Source organism: Aythya ferina (assembly GCF_964211825.1).
Source record: "Aythya ferina genome assembly, chromosome: 17".
Classification (NCBI taxonomy): Eukaryota; Metazoa; Chordata; class Aves; order Anseriformes; family Anatidae; genus Aythya; species Aythya ferina.
This window is the reverse complement of record NC_140316.1, coordinates 8,480,577-8,504,234: the sequence shown is the minus strand read 5'-3', so window position 1 is coordinate 8,504,234 and position 23,658 is coordinate 8,480,577. Positions and strand designations below refer to the sequence as shown.

Below are 23,658 nucleotides of genomic sequence, written 5' to 3'. Positions count from 1 at the left end.
TACAAGGTTACCTCTTCCAGAAGCCTCTGCTTGAGCTCCCTTTCTGTCTCAAGCTTCTGTTGTAAACTGCGTGCATTCATCTCCAACATAGCATGCTTCTTCTCCAGGTCATTGAGCTAGGCAGGTGGGATAGATGATCAGGACAAGGCTAATAAACAATGCTTCACAATCTTAAAATCCAACTTCACAAAACATACACAAAAGAGAAATGGTACAACTACCGTTTACTTACTATAATGGGCTGTGGGGGGACAACAATTTGGTATGTTACTGCTCAAATTAAAAATGTGGACATCAAGTTATTGACAGAATGCATTGTACGCTCCTGGCACAGGTTGTTTTTACCTTCAATTTTTCTCAAAATGGGCACAAGTACAGACTGGGAGATGAGTGGCTGGAGAGCAGCGCTGCAGAAAGAGATCTGGGGTGGGGGCTGGTTGCAGGAGGCTCAGTGTGAGAGGACAAACTGTATTTTGGGGTGCATCACACACAGCACAGCCAGCCAGGCAAAAGAGATGATTATCCCACTATACTTAGCATTGGTGCGGCCTCACCTGGAGGTACTGTGTGAAGTTTTGGGCTCCACAATAAAAGTGTGTGTGTGTGTATGTATATATATATGATTATTTTTAATTTATAAATATAAATAATATTATATATACACATGTATATATAAATATAAAAAAAATACTTGACTGCATCCAGAGGAGGGCAACAAAGTTAGTAAAAGGGCTGGAAGGCATATCCTATGAGGAGAGCCTGAGGACACTTGGTTTGTCTAGAATGGAGAAAAGTAGGCCAAGAAGCGACCTCATTGCTGTCTGCAACTTCCTGTGCAAAGGAAGAAGAGAGGGAGGTGCTCTTCTCCCTGCAAACCGACAACAGGATGTGCAGGAGTGGCACAAAGCTGTACGAGGGGAGGTTCAGACTGCATGTTAGAAAAAAATTCGTTACCATGTGGGTCATCGTGCACTGGAACAGGCTTCCGAGCAAGGTGGTTGGTGTCCCATGCCTGCCAGTGGGCAAGAGGCATTTGGATAATGCCCTCAGTGATATGCTTTAACTTTAGGTTAGCCCTGAAGTGGTCAGGCAGTCAGACTGAATGATCTTTGTAGGTCCTTTCCAACTGAATTAATCTATTGTAAAATGAAATCCCAAGTCTTTGGCTTGAAGACAGAATTCTATCCTATTGACCTCCTATCTTTAATCTGCCCCAGCACCTTGAAAAAGCTGCTCAAGACCACATTTCTAGAAGTAACATCTCAATAAAAGACAAATATCTCAGCTAATAATAAAAGTCTCAGGCTGGAAGTTACTTACCTTATCAGAAAGGCTCTCAGCTTTGAGTTTTTGTTCCTTTAGTGCTTGCTGGAGGGCTAGAATCTCTGCCTTGTGTTCTTTGACAGCTAGTTCTACCACCTGGCGAGATTCAGTAATACGCTGATCTGCTCGCACTCTGCATTAAAATGGAAAACACTGTTACCTAACTCCTTTCTGGGTTTGACCTCTTCCTAGCATGCAGTGGCATCAATAACTTTCAGGGATTTGCCTCAAATTCAAGATGTTGCTTTATAAAGCCTGTTTGTTGCGACACTTATATAACCCTGTTCCTGCCCCTGCTAGAAAAGCAGCCTGAAGACCCCACAGTAACAGTTTGGAGCAAGGATTAATTTTCCATATAACAAAGTAGAAGTAAAAGAAAAGCAAGACTTTTATAAATTGCAATGATAAATACCATTCCCCTTGAATTGCTCACTTGTAAAGAAACAAAAGGAATAATATTACTGGTGAATGACTATTAACTAGTATACCATTTTTAGAACTACCTCACAAGAATTTATATTTAGTTCCAACTCCCATATCCTATTCTAAAAATGCTTTGTAGAAGCTCATACAAGTTAATAAAAACGTGCAATAGAGAGAGAAAAGACCTGCTCTGTTTCTCAGTATCCAGCATCCTCTGCAACTCTCTGACACGACATTCAAACTGAGACTTCTCATCCCCTAGAACGTTTCTCCATGCTTCCCACTGACGCTCTTTCTCCAAGAGTTCATCATTCAGGGCCTCCAAGTCCATTACTTGCTCTTCCAGCATTGTACATGTTGTCTTCAAGGCCTCCATAGTCTAAAAATAAATCCTCCTATCAATTCTCACATCCCACATCAAGCATGCACTTTAAGCTTCAGCCTTACCATTTAACTTACAGTACATGCAAATTGGCAGCAAACATTAGCTGGTAAATCACAACCCATTTATTTCAAGGCTTCCATACATTTACTTGTGATTGCCTTTAATGTCATTTCTATCACATTATGAAGATTTTGGAATTGCCAGGGTCACAAACTTAAAACAAATAATTCTAAGTTACAATAACCTCACAGTGCTAAGCATCTAAATAAAATTGCATAAAAAAACAAAGGGAAATAACAAAAAATTTCAATTCATTCAAGTGCATGGGGAAGGAAGGCTTAAACAATAATCGGTCCAATCGCCCCTAGAGGCATATTCATTCCCTGCAGGCTTTCAGATTTAAAAGAATTTTTAGCATTTCAGATAATCATCTAGCTCGACTGTGATTCCAGATTTATGTTGCTTACTTGTTTCTGACTGGTAAGCTGCATCTCTCTCTCCGTGATCTCTCGACGGAGATGGTCAACTTCACTTCGCAACTGGACAACCTCATCATTGGCCCCTGAGGCCTCATCAAGTTGTTTGGACAAGAAGAAATTCTGATTGTTCAGTTCTGCATTGTCTTCACTGAGCTGGTTCAGCTGCTCTTCCAAATCTGTTATCACCTAGAAATAAAAATAAATTGGATTATATGTCAGTGAGTACAGCTTTATAGAAAAAGTGTTCTCCTCTTGCAGAACCATTTATTGCTCAGCAAGCAGACAATACAAGATGCTTTCTTTTGCAGATTTACACGCAGGCTATATTATAATGGCAGATTTTATGCATGGGAGTGTACTTAGATTAGGAATAGCTTTGTTTCTTACGCAAAATGCTGTGAATTATTTTTGATTGGGTTTACAGTATAAATATGCTCCAATGCAATTTAAACGTGACAGTTCTCTCTCAAATAATAAAGTATTGTGTTGGGAGTCAGGAGTTCTGGTTGTATTCTCAGATCTCCTGCTGACTTAGTGTGCCTCTGCCAAAGCAACTCATCTTTTTTGCCTCAATTTCCCCTTAAGTGAAATGAGGCTAACGTTTCTCATAGAGACTTTTGAAGCATGATATTTAAGAAAACTGAGTAAGAGGTGCAATAAAGGCAGTATAATCTGATGAATCTTCCTAGAAATGTTGTTTAGATTACTATAAGTAGCACTATATATAGCCAGAAAAAGTGGAAAAATGCAAGAAATATTTTATCCAAGTGACATCAGCATAGGATATATGAAGAAAGAAAAAAACATGGCAGCACAACAGACTAATAGAAAATCAGTGAAAAGCAAAACCTCAACAAGCACAATAGCCTTGCCTTTAATGAAGTGCAACCATCCATTTGTTAAATCAGAATAGCATTAAACTATGATGCTTTAAACCACATTCCCCTTCATTTTAAAGACAAATACAAACAACAGCGGGCCCTTTTTACAATCCCTTTTCATTTTTATGAATGAAAGGCCATAAACACTGGATGGATGAATACCTGTACCTCTGCCTAACTGAAAAGCAATGTCATCACAACAGAAGGGAAAGGATCCTCAGAATAATCTTGAAAACAGCTTAATAAATAGAATTTCAGAAACAATTAACATTCAACTAAATCTGTTCAAGAGGCATTTTTGCCTAGATGTCAAAGAAAAGTGAATAATATACTTCATTAAATGGGACAAACTAAAATCCCAGAACACAGTTGGCCACACATTCAAATTTAAATGTTCCAATTTCCTACACAAGCCAAGCACTTAAATATATAAAGCAGTAGAGCATAGCACATACGTCTCTTCTCAGCTATCTGGAAAGATGACAACCATTTCGTTTTGAAGAATCTGTAACACATATATTGGCTGCCTTTTACCATGCCTCGCCTAGATCTAAATTAACGCCATTTGATTTTTAAACTGTTGGCAGAAAAAGTCCAACTGCCATTACTCCCCGCTGGGTGAAGGGGAGATTCCCATGTGTTGGGTCAAATCAAAGTGATTCATAATCTACAATACAACATTGCTGATGAAAATCTGATCATGTGGTTGTTCCTCGAGCAGTCTTACTGTTCAAAATATGCATTTTATTCTGTATCATGCATCAAGTTTTTGAAGAACCCAGACTGTATCATAAGGATGTCTTAGTGTCGTATTGCTGTAGGGATAAAAGCTTGCAAATATACTTAAACAAAATGCTTGCTTTTCCAGTGTTTTACCTACCATTTTTACAAATGACATTGTAATTTCTACTAGTTGCCAGATCAGATAATCTGTTTCTTTTTCTTCTATTTTTATTTTATGTTTAATTACACCACGTATCTTGGGAATTTTACGGAACCTGTTATACAGCTAAGGTTTCTTCCACTTTCATTGCATAAACTAATGCAAGTACTTTCTATAAAGCATATTAAGCTATTTTTGAAATAGAAGAAAGTAGAGATGGGATGGAAACAAAATGAATAAGGTGGCATGCAGATCTAATACTTCAAACTACTTGACTCATATTTAAAATTAGCTGTATTTCAAGTCAGTTTTATCCCTTTAGGACTGGAAGCTAAGCTCCCATTGACCTTTATTCTAGGTTCTAAGATTCTGACTTCTTTCTCTAGACATAACTGAAATTAAACCACCCGGTATTTCACTGTTACATTTAATCTAGTAGGATATTTCTGGAAAATTTCAGACAAAGAACTAAGCAATTAAGAAGGAAGGGTTCCAGAAGTAGTAATGTGATCATCTCTCTTGAAGATTTTCCTAACTGTTTATTTATCAAAAATTCCTAAATGGCTTGTCTTAAATTCCAAATATATTATAACCTATGTAACGTAATCTAGATAGATAAACTGTATTTATTTATTTTAAAGAGAGATAATTGGTTCTTCTCAGTATAATATCCATTTTTTTCATGTAGAAAGGGAAAATTTATTGACTAAATTTAAAAAACCTATCTATTGATATATATAACCCGATAAGGTTACAGAATTTATAAATACTGTAAAGCCTAAATGGTGACAGGTAATAGTGTCACAGGAAAATGGGGCAAGGTGTGATGTAAATGACTGTCCTATGAACCAAGAAGGAAGAAAACAGATCAGGAAAACACATGTGATAGTAGATATCATCTTAGGCATACATACACACAAACTATACCAGAATCCTGTAACTGAAGAGAGTCAATAGTTTTAGGTATTTTTCTTTTTAGTTAAGGAAATCCCCAGGCAAAACAAACAAACAAACAAAAACCTGAGCTATGCTGGATTTAAATTTGTAAGTATATTAAAGGAAAGCCTACAAGGAAACACTATTATATCCACTGTTATAACCTTCTGAAATTACAAAAGTCTTCAAATTTAAAACAACTAAATACTTGAAAACTTCGAAAAGCACTTCCAGGCAGTACAGGCAGCCTTATCTGTGGCACTGTATCACCTCTCACAAAGCCACTGAAATTTTCTCCTCAATCTATGAACATCTTCATCACAGCAAATACAGAAGATTGTGATTATAATCTAACTGGACCACGCTAATCTTGACAGACTGTTCAATACATGCTACATCTAAGCACACAATTTATCTTTTCTAAGCACACAATTTATCTTTATATTGGTATAGAAGATGGTATCTCATTCTTAAATATTATGGAGCATCCCAAGCATAACAACTCTTCAGCAAAGTGATTATATTCAGCACAATTCCCTCCCCACTGCATGGTATCAGAGAGGCAGTGTTTTCTATATTGTGAGATTACACAGAGGTATTATATCTAGCCCAAAAAACTTCTCCAGCCAGAGATCACAAATTAAATTGTATAGCAGTCAGCAGTTCAGGACTGTGAAGATTACGTTTGTATATCAGACACAATGTACAAAATTTAATCCACACGCTCCATGTGTCAAAACCACAGGCAAAATAATGAGGGAAAGAAAGAAAGGAAGCAGTTCTAGAATACTCCCAACTACAGTTCGCAACCTTCTCCAAAACCTTATTCAGATCCTTCAGGAAGATGTCTCAGTTCTCAGATGCTACTGACAAATGTGCAGGAAAACGTTAGGACACACCAAGGTTAACTGCTTCAGAATGCCATCAGCAGTACGTTCTCTGGGGTTTAATTCAATCTTTAGTACAATCTTAATGCAGAACTTCTAAACTAATGCATAGTTTTACCCTACCCATTTCCACTCCCCCCACCATCACTGAGCTTTACCAGAAAGTTAGCTGTCAGAAGGAAGAAAAAAGAAAAAGCCATCTCTCACCCCTAAATTATCATGAGGAGAATGTGGAGCAGGCACCAGCTTCACTTCGTCTTAACCTATTTGCATTTGGACCTGAGATACCAAGCTGTTCTAGCTGAAAATTACCGAGCCTCTTCATGACCACAGACACAGATGCAGACTTGTATGCAGACAAGCTTGTGTGTCTTCCTGTATGATGGATATTTAATAATCAACTCCTTGCTTTTGTCCTCTTCCCATAATCAGAGAACTTCTGCGACTTGAAACATACCTTACACTGTGAGAGATCTCAGTCTCCAAAAATACAACACAGCTTAGCTTGGGGGACATCGCTCATTAGGAGCTGCAAAGCAGGAGGACACTGCATGGTCTGGGTTCCCTTCCTTCCCACAACAATTCAGTCTTAAAACATACACTCCTGTACTCCTCAATCCTAGTCCTCAGAAGATTAGCTGCCTCTTCTAACCATGAACCTGTCCTCAAAGCATGATGATGTTGTCCATAAAGAAGGCCCCATTAACACCACAGCAACACCCTAAAAGTCTCAGACTTTTTGTTAGATACAAAAACTACAACGCTCCATTTTTGCCTATAAGAAGCAGCTGTCATAACATTTTCTGTGAAATTAAAATCAGGAACAACCCCTCCCAACCAACAGCTAATAACGTAAATATACATACGTGAATGCATGTATGTATGTGTGTGGATATTCTTGTTTGTTTGTTTGTTTTTCAAATTTAACTAAGCCATATAAAACTTTTTGCCTGGGTATTAGCCTTGTTACAGTGGGCAAGATCTCTTCACTCCAAGAGATAATTTAGCAAAGTATGTAACATGCCTGAATATACTTTTGGAAGTTCTCAAGAATATGTAAAGATTTTTTCCTGTATGCCAGCTAATTGAGCCAATGTGGGTCAGGATCTCATACTCAAGTCAGAAGGACTTCGTGCATGACTAAAGTGGTATGTGTGCCTAAGGCTTGTTGTAGTTTTAATGCCTCACTATCCCATCTCATAGACAAGTGCAGAATCAAGCATCTCAATGCTTATGATAGCAACACAAGACAATCACAAAGGAACCTCAGGGAGGGGAGGTAAACCTTACTTTAATGGTGAAATCTTGAATAAATGGAAGTGCACTATCCAATTAGTACTAAAAATGGCATTCTCCTTTCTAGAGTAAAAGCAATAGCCTATACCTGAAAAAAAATAAAGATTCAGGCAGTGGATTCCTGGAACAGCAATAGTATTTTATACTAAGCTGATTGTAAATACTTTATGAGATAAATTTTCTTCTATTTTTTTATAGACATTGCCACTTCCTTACTGAATGTTTTCTTTTTGAAAGAATTCTATGATTACTTAGATAACTTAGTATCATTTTTAACATCAAATGTGCTGATGATCCAACAACAAGCCATAATTAAAATCCAGATGGAAACAACTGACAGAAATGTAAATCTTCCTATTTAAGAAAATGTATTTTATTTCAAGTGTTCTTGCTGATTGCCAGGGAAATAACTTGAATTTTAAAACTCAAATAGATCATATGGTTAATATTTTTGATAGAACAATTCTTTAAAGGTAGGGAACTAGTCCTTCACCCCCTCAACAGATTTGCTGGATAAACTATAATTGTGAGAAGATCATGATAAAATATCACTCTTCATGTGTAGCCATGTGCATCTGTATGTGTGTAGAGCAGGTGCTACAATTTGCAATCTTTATTGTAATTATGTATCTTATTATTTTTTGCACAACTGAGGTCTTTGTACAAGAAAGCAAAAGCTTTTTTTTTGACCTCAACAGTAAAAAAAAAAAAAAAAAAAAAAAGATATGTTACAAGATAAAACAATGCAAAGCTTCAAAGCAATTAAATATGAACTCAGAAAGACGTAAGAAACTAAGACCAACAATATAGAAATGGTCTTTATGTACACACCACAAAAGACAGCAAATTTAAAAATAGGAGAACCTAAAAGAGTATTGACTTGGGTCAGAGGCCTCAGCAAAAGAAAGGACAGAAGTGCAATTGGAGTACAAGGAAAGCAGATGCACATTTGAGGTGTGAGCCTCCTCTATAACTGGAAGCTGTGACCTTTGTAAAGCTAGAGTACAGAAGTAGAGTATTTTTATTTATCTTTCGAACACTAAGAAAAATATCAAAGTACTGCAGTCATTCAATGATGTACTTTTTTCCCTCTCTAATCTTATTTTCATTTTTTCTTATGCTGTCCTGGGTTACTTAATAAGATTAACTAAAAATTTATTCCATACCAGAATTCCATACCAAAAATTAATTCCATACCATACTAAGTTTGCCAGAATAGCTCAAGGAGTTTGTTTCACCTCAAAATGGATGTATTTTAAAAACTTGCTAAAAGAATAAACCTACTCATTGCTATGCTGCATAAGTAGCATCATATTACAATTATTCTCTTGAAGTGCTATTTTAAAATGAGTATATATTCTAACCACCTTCCATTAGAATCAAATGGTCACCACGAAGAGAAACCTGCATCATATCGGTCACTATTCAATTAAAATAAGGTTGAAATATCTGGTGAAGACACCATAATAAACGTTACCTGGTCCCTCACTGTCAACAGAAGGCTGTCCTATCATTTATCTCAATGGCCCACTGTAAAGAGGATGGACAGCTAGAACTACAACAGAGAAAGTTTCTATCCATGGTCAATTAAATTATACATACATTCTCCCAGGCTGGAAAGAGAATGTATGATGAGCATGTATTATTCATGTAGGAACTGTTTCATTAATTTCTTATTGATGAAGATGTTTTCTGATGCCTGATCCCACTTATCCCACTAAAGGGCATACAATGCACAACATTTAAAATCTTTTCATGCAGAACATTCAAAGCTCTTGACATTCTTGTAATCCTATGGGTCACTCCTCTCTGCTGGAGATTGCTTGCCACACTTATGGAGCCAAAATCCTACAACAGTGAGATAATGAGTTACAACCTCTGAAAGGCAGCCTACCACGCAGCGAAAAGAAGGTACAGATTTTCCACGCAACTGATTTTTGCCTGCATGCAGATCACATAAGTATTTTCATAGAAAGCTGTCATTCTTTACAAAGGCCAAGACAGAACAAAAGAACAGAAAAAATAGCTATGGATGTAGGATACACGACAACACATATGGAACCAAAATATCAACTTGAGCAAGTGAAGAGGACTACAAAAAGCAAAGTTTCTTTTGCAGACTTTCTTTTAGATGGAGGTTAATACATTTTGGTGAGCTCTACTTCCTCATTCCTTCAACAGAATATAGTGATATTCTATTAACAGAAGAGAAGTTAAGCACTGCTTAGTGCTGAAGAGTAACTGAGGGGAACAGAATAACTCTTAAAAGATATTTTTGAAAGATGAAAACTTAACCGTTAGATACTTATTTAATCCTTTATTTAGTCCTACAGCATAAAAAAAATAATAGGTTTGAGGAAATTACTGGAAGTGGGGAAACAATCGAGATAAAAAAACAGCAGTTAAGCCTTGCTTACAGGGTGGTGTAAGGAGAAAAAGCCTAAGGAGATCAGCAACCAATGCTGATCCAGAAGACTCAACACTTCTGCAGTTCATGTCATTGGAAGTCTGATGTTCTCATCAAGCATCATAAGCAAGTTTGATGATAGTGGTAATCTGCAGGAATACCTACTAATACACAAAGCCTAGGACATCTCTCCTGGACTGATGAAATGAATACAAAAACACATCAAAAGATCTCAAGCAATATAAGGTGCAAATTAAGATCCTAGAGTCCTTTCTGCTCTTTGAGCAGATGACCACATGTCATTGCATCATCTGGAACCATAAATTTTCTTGTCTCTTCAAACAGGCTTGAAATCCTCCTTAAAACCCAGAGTAGCATAAATGCTCTCCCATTCACTCTGGCCTAGATCTACAATGCAGCTCAGGATTTGGACAGGTAGATCTTTCCTTCTCCTTGAGAGTAGAAAAAATCTTTACCTACAATCGCTTTTGCAGCTGCTACACCATTCTTATTAGCTGCACTGCAATGAGATATTTTAATTTTCTTTCTTCTCCAAAAAGAAGAATAGTATTAATTTCATAATCCAAATAAAACCTCACAAGTGAGGTTTACCTAAAGCCTAAAAGGAATCAAATCCAATCACTATCTCCTACTAACACCTTGAAGACAGGAGTCCACATTAGTAACTAATGTCATCAAGGAGTAAATCAGTAAATTGTTTAGTTCCTTATCCTTAATTTCAAAATAATTCAATGATCTGTATTTAATACTCACTGTGCAGCTATTACGAAGGGCTTCAAATTTACGCTGGATTTCATCTCTATGTGCCTAAAGGAGGTAAGAAGTTAATCATCAATTTTTCATACATTAGAATTAGAATCCAACAGCTGTTGCTAAACAAACTGCAGAACAATCTACCAGCAAGCAAAGTTTGGAAGGCAGATGCTGCACACTATGAAAGCACTCTGTAGTGGCAAAGAACTGATTAGCAAAAGTCACATCCTACTTAATCAAATGCTCCTAATTCTGAACTGCTTTAGGAAAATGTACAAACTCAGGAACTGAATTATATAAAAAGTTCCATCATAAATGGTCACCTGATGATATATAGATTCCATGTTAAGTTTGTACATTCATGAGTTGCTTTTACTTCCATACCCAGATCATTGTTTTGTATAAAATAAATACCGCATACAATTTAATGCTTGCAAAGAAAAACTACAATGAAGCATTATGCAAGCTATCCCAAACAGCTCTGCCAATCTACCTGAATCCTACCATGAAGTACCATTTAATCCTAAGCCTCTCTAAGCAGCAGTGGTGAAACACAATAATCAATTCTTTGGAACACAGCATCCAAAGCACTGAAAAGGGCAAATGCTTATTTTAAAGAAAGCAGTATTGCATGCACCATTTTACCTCCTCATTTACAAGCAAAGCATGACAAAGCAAAAGTTCTTGTTTCAGCCTCATGGCCCCTCTCAAAATTAATTTAGACTAACAAAGTGATTTAACAAGTGTAAAATATCATATGCTATCTGAAACCTTAACAAATGAAAGGTCAGTGCACTAGCACTAGTGCACCAGCTACCTTTCTTTATTCAGAACATTTTTGTTAGAGCCAAGAGACTAAACAGGACAAACTCTTTAGCAGAAATCAAATATGAGAGCTAAAAAATTACCTTACCACAATGTGAAAAATAAAAAAGTATATACAAAAATTCCATATCAGAAATTCTCCAAGCCCACTGAACTCGACTATCTTACAACAGCTGGTCCAAAAGCACTACTATTTTGCCTAATTAGCAGAAGCAGTAACTGCGTGAACACAGGTCATATACATTCATCTGTTTCACTGGTAGCATAGGGTAAAGACATCAAGCACATCATTATCCTGTTAGCAGTGATATTAGCAGTTATGCAAAGCTTTCAGCTGGGAGGAAGATGACCTCAATTTTGAGCAGGAAGAAACCGATGCCAGCCATGTTCTGTTCAGTTTCTCTTACGGCCTGGTATTGCTGCCGTGCTTTCCCAGCACATACCTGCTTAAGAACAGCTCTGCATAATACCCCCATTCACCCACTGAAAGCATCAATCTAATAGAAGCACTATCTCAGCAAAGCCTACTATCCCTTCTAAAAAACAGCAATGGCAGAAATATCCAGAATAATAGTTCTTTTATCGAATATCACTGCAGCAAGAGAATGCACATTTTCAACACTTCAAAATAACTGGATTCAGAGGTCATTGAAGGCTGCTTCTTCAATGAGGGTTAGCTGTCAGTCGAAGTAGCAGGTCATACACTTCTCTCCTCTCTCTCCCCCCACTGCCCTGAGAATCCTTTCTGAAGAAAATATTTCTTAGAATCAAGCACTGTGAAAGCATCTTTTTGTATTCAAGAGACAGCAACCAGCAGCATATAATTTAGAATTTTGTTTCCTGGGAGGGAAAGAGGGGGAAGGAAGGAATTTCTTTTATCCTTTATAGCATTCACACACCCCACCAGAGACTGTAGGATACAGGTGACAATTTTTAATGAAATAAAATTAGTGTGGAATAAAATTAGGGTGTTGTTACCATTATTTTCATAGGATTTATTTTTTTTTTCCAAAGCAAGTATAAAGCAGGTTAACTCGTAGAAAGAAATCATCAAATCATTTATGATCATCAAGTACCTTCAAACTTGTGATAAATTATTTAAATAAGTAAATAAAAGAGCAGAACTCTGTCAATAACAACTTCATATGCAACTTTTACCTCATCACAAATCAGTAACGCACTTGCAAAGAGTCAAGCAGTTTTGGCACCAATCAACCACTAATAGGAAGCACACATGGTTAACGATAATAAGAGAAAGTTTGACATTTTAGCCATTCCTGCCTCTATTAACACAAGGCATAATTCATGTCTTCTTCTGAAAATTAAAAAAATTATATAGTAAAAATTGATATTTAACTTCATTATGAAATGTGCACCTAAATAATTCTAATCGAGTGCCAATTTCAGGGCTCACCGTGAGAGCTTGAATCTCTTCCTCTGCCTCAGCTGTAGTCTCTTCTAGTTCAGTTTTGGCTTCACGGAGCTGATTCTCCAGGGCTGTCCGTGCAGCCTGCAGCCCAGTAATTTGAGATTCCCGCTCCTGGAGCGTCAGCTGCAATTCTGTCAACTGCCTTTTGAGTTCCAGCTTTTGTTCTTCATGCTCTAGACCAACCTGAAGAATGCAAAAGCAGCATCCAGATATAAGTTACTAACAAAGAAAATACAAGCAATGTAATCTCATTTCAAACCTCACTTTAGGATGACATTGCCATTTCTATCCCAAAATCACATCTTCACAGATTGCTTAAGTGACTGAGAAGTCAAGGATGCAGCATTGCCTACTGCCTAATAAAAATAACTTGTTTGCTTTGGAAAAGATCAAAAACAATATGGCATTTTTAAATGAAAATATGGGCACAAGAACAGTTCCAGCTGTGACTCAAATATCACATATTATATGTTGATATAAAAAGCAGAAAAGCTGAAGTGGTTTGTGATGACCTTTCTTCACTGAAGTTATTTTATTTAAGAATCTTTAGGCATAAACATCAATAGTAATCTTTATGTGCATGTAGACATTTAGATTCTTTTTGAAGAAACCAACCAAATCCCCTTGCTCTGGGTTTTCTTGAGGCATCCTCAGTGATAAACATGTCATTTCCAGAAATGGATAAGAAATGAAAAAGCAGCAGAACAGATCTCAGTGCTCAAAATCAATTCCAAACCTTAATACCTTCTTCAGGCTGTTTGCTATCCCTTGTGAATCTGTCTGTTGTGCTGCAGATGCAAGACAAGACCAACAGAAATCTTACAGTGGTCCCAACCAAATTTCCAGCCAAACAAGGACACATGTTAGTCATCCAACCCTCTTAGCTAAAGGCAAAATTTCAGTCTTAGCTGAAAATTAGTGAAGTGAGACTGGAGAAGGTAAAAAGAAGACCTGAAGTGGATCCAAACTAGTTGATACAAAACTAAAAACCTAAAAATAAAGCAAAGCTCACAATTTATTTAAAAATAAATAAACTTTTTCATATTACTGTTATTTTTCTCAAAAACTTTTGCAAAATGTGCATGAAGCAATACAACTCCTGTGTTCTTATAGCACTTCTGTAGTGCCGTTTGATTTCTATTCTGTAGATTCTTTAAGTAAAGCTGGCCACTGCACATAGCTAAGCTTTAATTCTCTACCCCATTACCACTCTAGCTAGAAAACATTATAAGGACATTGTACAAAAAAATTATACTCTGAGATAGCAAGATGATCTAAAAGCTTAATACTTATTCTAATGAGCAATCTTTTTTATTTTGTTATTATTTTTTTATTGAAAATTGTAATGAAAATTAAAAAAATAATAACCTCTGGGGGGAACATACTGCTAGACTATAATAAATAATTACATCTTAAAACAGCATTTTTAAGATACATAGAACTACGACAGCTTATTTCTACCTGTTACTATAATAGTCCAAATGGGTTACATTAAAGCAAATGGGATACATTGGGAAGGATTAAACCCAAGCCTTCACCTCTCGTAGCCTAGTCTCTAACTCCAGCAGGCGGTTCTTGTCAGTGTGATCTTGGTGACTCATCTTCTCCAATTGTTCCTCTAACTTTCGATTCTGGGCCTCTAACTTTCCAGCTTGTGTTTCCAAGTAGAACTTCTGTTGCCTGAGCTCTGAAATCATCTCCTCCTGGGCTTTCCTGACAGGAGAAAAACACAAGTGACAAACATGAAATGTCCTTAAAATATGTCCTTTCACTGGAGTGAAGTCGGGAAGAACACACCACAAGCTCCCTATTAAGTAGAACAGTTAGTTAATAGTCTAAATTCTACACCCTTGTACTCTATTACCATCTAACTCTATTACCATCTGCAAAACATCTACATACTAGTGGATTCATTGACATATGCCCAGAGCACAAATATTTCATATTTGCAAGTTGCACAGAAAAATAAGTTCTACATGTGGTTGTCTACAACAGTATTTAAGCTGTACTTAATTGCTTTCATTTCACCAATTTCTTGTTATGTATTTTCCTACACAGGAAAAATAAATGCTAAGAATAGTTGTTTTCACATTATATATTTCCATGAGATAAGGAAATCCTATGGTTCACTTTTTTTTTTTTTTTGGAGGGGTGTTTAGTTTGTTTGTTCTTTAAAGCTGTAATGGACCCAGAACAAGTTCTAAACTTGACCTATATTGAAGCAAAGCTTTGTTGTCTCTGATCAAAGTCTCCATCTATAAAGTGAATGAAAATAATTACTTGTGTGCATAAGAATTTTGAGAGCTGGCAATATCTGCTAAAAGCAGCAATTAGAATTTGAAATGCATATCCTCATGCATAACAAACAAACAAAAAACACCCCTACGTTATTTACAACTCCTGGAAACATTTTATCATGCATTGGAAAATTCTGCCTCAGGGTGCTTTCTATTTAGAAATCTCACAAAGCTTTACATATATTAATGAATTAATATTTTAAGAAGTTCACTGTGAGATAAACTGTTATTAATCCAATTCCAGAGAAATTATGTGGGTTGCCCAAGATCAAATAGGAAGACTTAACAAAACTAAAAATGGAACTTGTCTTCTGACTCACATTTTTGTGCTTTGCACACAAAATCCTAGTCACTTTTTTTTTCTCCCCGTTTTCTCTTTTTTCTTTTTATTTATCTCTACAGACTATTGGCAGCAAGAGCTGTCAATCACAGTTATTTTGCTTTCTACTGGTTCCTGGGCTGCCTGCTCAGGTACTCAGATACTGGAAGAACAAAAGCTAACCAAGTTCCACAAGCCTTTGAAAGGTTTAATCACTAGTTCATCTCTTCAAACATGCTCAGATTAGTTGTAGCTTTTGTAGATTCAAAATGAAGTCCAACAGATTTATACATATTCACCACCACAATTCATAAAATAAGAAGAAACTCACTAGCTATCTGCATATATAAACATGGGCATAATAAAGCATTTTTTTCTTAAAATGACGTTGATTCTGTAATATTACCTACCAATCCTGCAAAATTAAGTTATTTGACAATATTTCTTACCATAAACTATTCAGCCTTTTTTTAAAGCATTATTATATTTTTTTCTTGTTATCTATTCATCTCAAGGAAAGTGTCCTGCTATCAGAGGACGCATCTATCTCAGCTGAGTTCTTACACTCATTTCAGCAGCGATGACTACTCTGCATATGCTTCCCAGGTACATGTTGAGATGCTGCTTGTGTTTTATTTCAGGCTGAAGGTGAGTTATGGCTTTTGCCACCTCAACAGATTTCCTGGGTGATTAACTAGAAGTCATCTGGAGCATAAAGCAACTCAGTTAATTTTTTCAGTTACTTCTGTGGATATTTTTGGCTGTTCAAGCCAGAATAACTTGCCAGATATTTGAAATATAACAAAAATTGGAGCCACTACAAATCTGGAGGCATAATCAGCCCTGAAAAGATCAAAAACAAAACAATTCTGCGCCAAAATTCAATCTTGCTTGATTCTATTCAATATTATAAGTGAATCTGTCCAAGAGCTGCCCACAGAGATACTGCCTAACATTGCATCCAGCAGTTGATGGACACTGAAAACATTTATGCAGACAGCCAAACGTGATGAATCTTTTAACTCAGTAAGAGCATATACTACTTTAGCCCTATCTTGCAAGGCATATCGAACAATCTGTGCTTCTTCCTGTACTTCAAGTAGAATGTCTATATCATTTAGGAAGGAAAAGCATTTTAAAGACAATAAAGAAACTGAACTAAAATGAACAGCAAAATGAAGTTCAAATAGACAGGAAGACACAAAAGAGAAAAGGTCCAAGACTTCCTCTGTGTTAATAAACAAGAAAAATTCACCACAAGAATAGTTGCTGATGACACAGCAACACAAGATGACATTAGAGTTTGTCCAGTAGTATCCCCTAAAATACTGAACTATTACACTGGTCATTGATGAGGAGAACTAAAGAGAGGCTCAAGTTGAGAGAACAACAAATATACTCGAGTACTAGCTGAGTTATGTAGAAAAAATGAATTGAAACATCATTCTGAAGTTGAAGCTGAGATATCTCCTGTTCCACATTATTTCTGCCCATTGCAGTAAAAAAGATCTCACTCTTTCAAACAGCAATTCAAAAACATACAGGAAAACTCTTGGCTTAAAATCCAGTTTTCATTTTGTTTTCTCAGCCATTGGGTGGGACAGAATGTTTACAATGAAAGGTATGTAATGTTTTCAATTTCAACACTGAGTAACTTCCACAAGAACCGAGGAAAATATAAATATATTAACAATATGCATGTTAAATAAGAATATATGCTTCTATAGAGGTTAGATATTTAATGTATTGGTATTCATTTAATGTTTGGTAAACCTGCATAAAGCACCAACCTCAAGAAAGGCTCCAAAGTAGACACTGTAATACAAATCAGTTTTGCTTGTCACATTTCGGAAAACACAAAATAAGCAGAGAACCAAAGCTATTTGGAGAACAAGCACGTTTTCTGCATTACAGGAAAACAAGCAAGGAAGTGCAACAAGCCTGTAACAAAGAATAACTTTAACATTTTGAGAACAGATCTCACTGAGAAATGTTCAGTAGTGACCAATATGATAGCGGTTGCTGTACTTACATGTTCCTCTGGGTAAAAAGGCTGCTATTTGCTGCCAGTTTATTGGCCTCAGACAATTCCACTATTCTTTGCTCCAGTGACCTAATCTTTGAATCCATTGCATTGATCATCTGAAACAGAGCAACATGCCTTTGAGACTGCACAACGGAAGTGATTTTAAAAGCAATGTTTAAAAACAAAGAAGTCTCAGAATTTCCAGAAACAAAAATAAAAGAATATTGATCAAATGACCAAGAAAAATAGTATCACATATACAATTACTGGAGCTGTTTGGTGCTGCTTTCCACTGCTTAAATATTAGGGAAAAACAATCATTAGGTCAGTGCACAAAATGAGTGGTATACAGCAACTTATGCAGCCATTTTCAGAAAGTATTCTTGAAGATTCCTTGTAATAAAATCAACATCTTTAAAATAGCTTTTAATCAGTACATTTCCTTCAAGACAGGAATAATGAGAAACCTCTAACAAGATTATCTTGCTTAGAAATCACAGCCTCAAAAAGCTACTCTTCAAACACTTTGATTTCCAATTCAACTACACATACCGCCTTCTGTTCAGCCAGGACTTTACATTTCTCACGTGCTTCTTCTTCATGTCTTCTGAGCATATTCTCAAGTGCTTCCTTATCAGCAAGATCTTTCTTCATCTGATTTTCCAAAACCTAAATGAAGATACTTATTTTATCTAAATTATATCCATTTCACTGGGCAGAGGGCAAGCAGAGAGAAAATCATCAAGAAAGACAGAATTTTTAAGGAATTCATCACATCTCAAGCAACATTAGACCCAGGAAGCGATGGCATGAAACCCTGGAACAGCAAATTCCAAAAAAGAATGCTCCCTCAGTTACCTCTGATGACTGAATTTAATGATGGTGTTTTTTGAAGACATGAGACAATAAATAATAATAATAACAACAACAATAATAATAATAATGTATAATCTATGCTCAAGAAATATTCCAGAGTACTGCAACAGAAAACAAATAAAAAAACCCGTATCCCAGTGTATAAGGCAGAGGAGGTAAAGAATTGTGCATCCTTTGGTTGCCCTAACAACATGGCTCAAAAGTGATTTTTAAGTTCTGTAAATATGCATGAGAACGTAACTGAGACCCCACGAATTCTTCAGGTCAGAGACACCAAAGAGGTAAGATTTCTTTTTGTGACACAAACATCTGTCATTAGGAACAGGACTAAAGTAAATTAACTGTCTTCTTATCTTCCTTTTTTTTTTTTTTTTTTTTTTTTTAAGGTATGTGTGTTCTGTACACAAGTCCAGAATTTTAAATTGGTTGTTAAACTGAGTGTCATTTCCTTCAAGGACAGTTTTCAAAGGCACAAAGAACTATTATGGACATGGCTCTTATTAGAGCTTGCTTCATCAGTATCTCTCAGGATACTCTTTAATGTCCCAGTCATAAACATTCAATGTCTTGAAATTCTTTCGTCTAGCTTCCTGATCTACTAAACCCTATATCGTATGATTCCATAAATCACCATCTCTCTGTCTGTTTTTCTTTTAACTTCTTTCCCAAGCCCTATCTTGTTCTCCAGTTTTTATGTCAGCACTTCTCCTTTACCCAAGATCTACTTCTGCTTCCTCCTGCTTTCTGTCAGCCTCCTCTCATTACTGAACAGACATGCTCTGATCTGCCAGGAAATCTTTCTTTTTTTTTGTTTTCCCATCATGTTTCTCCCACAGGAATTCCTTCTTTCCTCTTAAATACTACATCCTCACATATTTAAGCTAAAATGTAAAAGTAAAGTCCTAGGTAAAGGTAATAGAGAAAAATTGCTGAAAATAGATTATGTTTAGTAGAAACAAAGATCCTTACAAAATGCATTTACTGGCTGACGCACTGTAGATTCTATAGAAAAATCCTTAACTACAGCACATACTCCCATTTCCCAATTTGTTTTTCCTAGTTTTAGATCGTGTCTATAATTCTATTTCTAACTGTATGTTAAAGTCTTATGCTACCCTGGAAAAGACAAAAACAAAGTGGGTGGTTTCGCTCGCTTCTTGGCAGATGTTACAGCTCCATGAAGATGGAAATTCAGAAACGCTCTATTATTTACTGAATTTAAAACTTGCAGGTAGGCTGTATGAATACTCTTAAATAAATCAGAAAATCATCAGTAGGAACTGAAATCTTTTTCAGGATGATAGATCCAACACCATTAAGAAAGAATTATTTAGTCAGCAATGAACAAGTTACAATCAGCAACTGGTCTCTGTAATTCTGATTTCAAATGTCACCTGTTTTAATACAATGTTAAAAACAGATGAGGTATAATAACGTGGACTAGAAGAAAAACTCACTCATTTTTCACTATTCTCTCTGAAGATTTCAGCAGCAGTAAGCAAGAAGGCAACTCATAAGACAAAGAAAAGCCTAAAGGCAACAGTTTTTCCCTGAACCCATTCTAACCACAAAAGCTTGTAGGAAGATAAGATATTTTACTTTGAGTTTTTCTTCATAGAATTGCTCCTTTTGTTTCAGCTGCAACTCCAGATGTTGTGCTGCAATCTGAGCCTCGCGATGCTTTTCTTCCAGCTCCTAAAAGTAGCAGAGATTCATATTCAGACAAAGAAATAGGTGTTGTGCGTATGGGTTGCACAGGTAGTGCATATTTGTTGTCATTTTTAAGACTCCCCACTATGAAAATCTCTGAACCATGGCTGTCAGTGAAATGACGTAAGAGCAGTATGTGATCAGTTTTAAGCCTTGCATTATTGCTGCTGACCCATCCACTGCAGAGCCAACACACTGCTGAAGACAATGTTTTCTACTTCCATAATAAGAATTTGTTTCCCAGTAGCTTATTCCCAAAGACAGGCCAAGCATGTTTAATGAAAACAAGTGGTTATAAACACTTTATAGCCGCAGTGGCATCACAGGAAGTTCAGACCTATTTTTATCAAGGTCTCTCACTTGTTTTCTCACAGAAGGACTCAATAACGGGGTATTGCTGTCTCTGCTTTTCATTCTATATTCATAGAGTGGGAATAGTATTTACTTTGCCACATTTCTCAGATGAGTGTTGTCAGAATAACTGTTTATAAATTACTTGGAAAATGAGAAGTACAGGATGCAATATACATAGTAGATGGTACCAGAGTATTTTTAACCTCTTTACCTCATAGCTGATAGTTTTAGCTGTGCACAGTAAGGACTTCGATAATTCTGCATCTCCAAAATTAGCTGTTTTAGTACGAGGAACATTCTGCTGTCTGCATATATTATTGGGGATTTATCTATAAACACCTTTCAACATGACACCTCACAAAAGCTGAGCTTAGAGCTTTATGCTCCTTCATTTTCATATTTGCCATCCTAACAATTTCTTCAGTACAACATGCAGATCCAGGTCTATCATTCACGACCACTGGGCTGACTGTTGCACAGACAAGTTCAGTTTTTGGGATGCATCCAGGTCTCCTGCCTACCCCCACTACTGCACAGCACAGGAAAATTTCCTGATACTTCTACTTGAGCATTTTCCATATTTTCTCTCTTCCCTCTCTCATCTTGAAAACATACTAAGACTTCCTCGCTCCAGTAATTGCAGTAGACCTCTTTTTCCAGAAGTGAAAATCAAAAAGGAAGTTCACCAAAAGTAGGTCATCTACAGTGCCTGGTACCCGACACTTCTGCAAGGAATGGAGATTGCTGCTTTTTGCAATTGAAATATGTCTCCCAGCAACAAGAAGGACAATTCACCTCCTCCAGAAGCCCACACGTTTCAGGTCCTGGCATAGAATCAGACAACCAGATCAGCAGCAGCTTCAAAGCTACCAGCATCAGACTGCTCATATTGTAGAAGATTCACCAGCTTCTGAAGTGGCACTTAACAGCCAGTGTGGGCTTAAAAGGTAATCTCTAACCGTTCCAGTTCTCACTGTTCTCTATGTAGCTGTAACTTTCAATTGTTATTAGCATCATAGCCATGATCTACTCTTTCAAATAGTATCTTCCCTAACTTATTTCTTACTTCTTATTTAATTCTCTACAGACAAATCAGCAAGTCTTCTAAAATACCACTAAAGGAGTAGTACACAAAACCAATCCAACTTATTCAACAATTTCTACCTTATTCTATACAATTCTATTTAATTGTATTCTGTATTGCCAGCTCCTTTGCTATCTTTCTGTCCTTTCTATACCAAGAAATGTCAAAAGTGTTTGAGGAGATCAACTTGAGGGAATGAAGAGGGCAGAAGCGGAGAAAAGAAAGGTATTACCCATGGCTCCCAAATCCGAGATGCAAGGGACTAGGAAAGACTATCCAACATTCTGTCAGAAGTCCATTGAAACTGTCTATGAGAACTGCTAAACATATCCCATGGAGTAAAACAATTAGTTAGGTATTTCTGCATTTCCTTCTGGATTTCCCTCCACAGAAAACATAATTGAAACCAAGGAACAATCCCCATATATACAAAAGAGGCTTATGAAACTATTTGAAGTTTTTCACTATTTCTAAACGTAAAGTTGTCTCTGTGCCCATAGTCTCCTACTTAGCATGCACTGATGTTATCAAAACAGTTTGAAAGAAACTCCCCCACCAAAGATCTGATTCTACGTTTTCTTGAGACCCTTCAGATATTCTGATGCTAAAGTTTGCCTGTGCAGCTATTACTCAGAACATGCATGGGTCATGCTTGTCCAAACATGGTTCTTTTTTATATTTCCATTTGGCCTTCCTCAGGTCTGTCTATGCTCAGAATTACTACCAAGAAAAAGTAATACCTTTTTGTCCTTATCATATTAGCAACACAGAAAGAAATGGGAATCAATGTAATTGCTCCAAGATTATGCTTCCTCTCCCAGGGAAGCAAAAGTATTAGAGACACCATCCGTTTGGTTCACTGTAGACTCAGGTACCAACTGACTATAAAGTCTTAATAGGTTTAACAAGGAGAGAAACAAGAAATTGCCAACAAAGCTGTGGAAACGGATTCCTGACAAATATTATCTTTGGAGAAGAACAGTTTAGACGACTTATTTCTTTCCGCTACAAGCTATAAGCACTTCAGGTAGACTTGACCACTAAAATCCTTTTGCAATTTAGTTTAAAATCTAGATATCAATGCTTTTATTATTCCAGTGTCCTGTACAGTATCCTGTTCTGAAACAAAACATTAGGTAATTAATTAAAATACTGATAAGTTGACTTTTAAGTGCTTCTACTTAGACAATTAGAATTTCATAGTCTTAAGATTACAGGTACAGGAGTTAGATTGTAACTAAAGGCGCAAACAGAATTTGCAAACTTAAGGTTTAACAGTATTATTGTATACAAAAGCAATCCCTTTACCCTTTATTCAACAATTTCCACTTTATTCAATGTGATTCTATGTCTTCTCTTCCATTTTTACTCTTTTTTTTTTTTTTTTTTTTTTTACCAGCTTTTAACCTTCATCTTTCATTTTCACCTCTGCTCACCAGAATTTTTTCTGCCATCTGTTGAATCTGTTGAGATTTAGTCTGAATATCTTCCTTTAGACGGTTTTCTCTTCGTTCCACAGTCTCTAATCTCTTCACTTGATTCTCCAGAGAATGGCGCCGCTCCTGCAGAGCAATTATTAACTGTTATTTAGGCTAACCAACTTTGCATTACCACAGAGCAATGAGCGGTCTTTTATATTTGAAAACCTCATCATGGCTCAAATCCCTCATCCTAACCACAAGTCCTTATTGGCTCCTCACTGAAAATGAAATCAACCTCAGTAAGTTTTCCTCAAATTAATTAATTAAAACTTTAATTAATTAAAAATGGATTAATGTCTAACGTCTCTTTCTTGTTAAGAGTTACAGGAATACAAGTTGTTTACAGTCATCCAGATGAGGGTTCCCAGACACATCCCAGGAACTAATTTATACTAGCTAGATATTCTCCATTCACCTCTGCTTCAAGCAATTTCTTCTTCATGCTTTCATTAGAATCCTCCCGATTTTGCAGTTTCTCTAACTCCTTCTCAGCTCTCTCCTTTGCTTGACGGATATTCTGGAGAAGTTCTGTTGCCTCTGAGCTAGCCTTCACAGCCTAGGTCCAATTGAAAGAAAAAAAAAT

General features: G+C 36.5%; 1 protein-coding gene across 5 annotated transcripts in view; it reads right to left on the bottom strand.

The window, feature by feature from the left end:
* Positions 1 to 23,658, bottom strand: part of CIT (citron rho-interacting serine/threonine kinase) — a 74,465-nt gene that overhangs the window by 19,564 nt on the left and 31,243 nt on the right. For all 5 annotated transcript variants that reach the window (XM_084538701.1, XM_084538702.1, XM_084538704.1 and 2 more), the window contains exons 16-27: positions 23,491 to 23,631; positions 23,031 to 23,156; positions 20,046 to 20,141; positions 18,123 to 18,239; positions 17,577 to 17,686; positions 14,467 to 14,641; positions 12,914 to 13,111; positions 10,675 to 10,728; positions 2,599 to 2,796; positions 1,932 to 2,125; positions 1,321 to 1,456; positions 12 to 116 (exon numbers count right to left, since the gene is read on the bottom strand). In XM_084538701.1, coding sequence (XP_084394827.1) covers positions 12 to 116; positions 1,321 to 1,456; positions 1,932 to 2,125; positions 2,599 to 2,796; positions 10,675 to 10,728; positions 12,914 to 13,111; positions 14,467 to 14,641; positions 17,577 to 17,686; positions 18,123 to 18,239; positions 20,046 to 20,141; positions 23,031 to 23,156; positions 23,491 to 23,631 — 1,650 coding nt within the window. The remainder of the gene's footprint in view (positions 1 to 11; positions 117 to 1,320; positions 1,457 to 1,931; positions 2,126 to 2,598; positions 2,797 to 10,674; positions 10,729 to 12,913; positions 13,112 to 14,466; positions 14,642 to 17,576; positions 17,687 to 18,122; positions 18,240 to 20,045; positions 20,142 to 23,030; positions 23,157 to 23,490; positions 23,632 to 23,658) is intronic.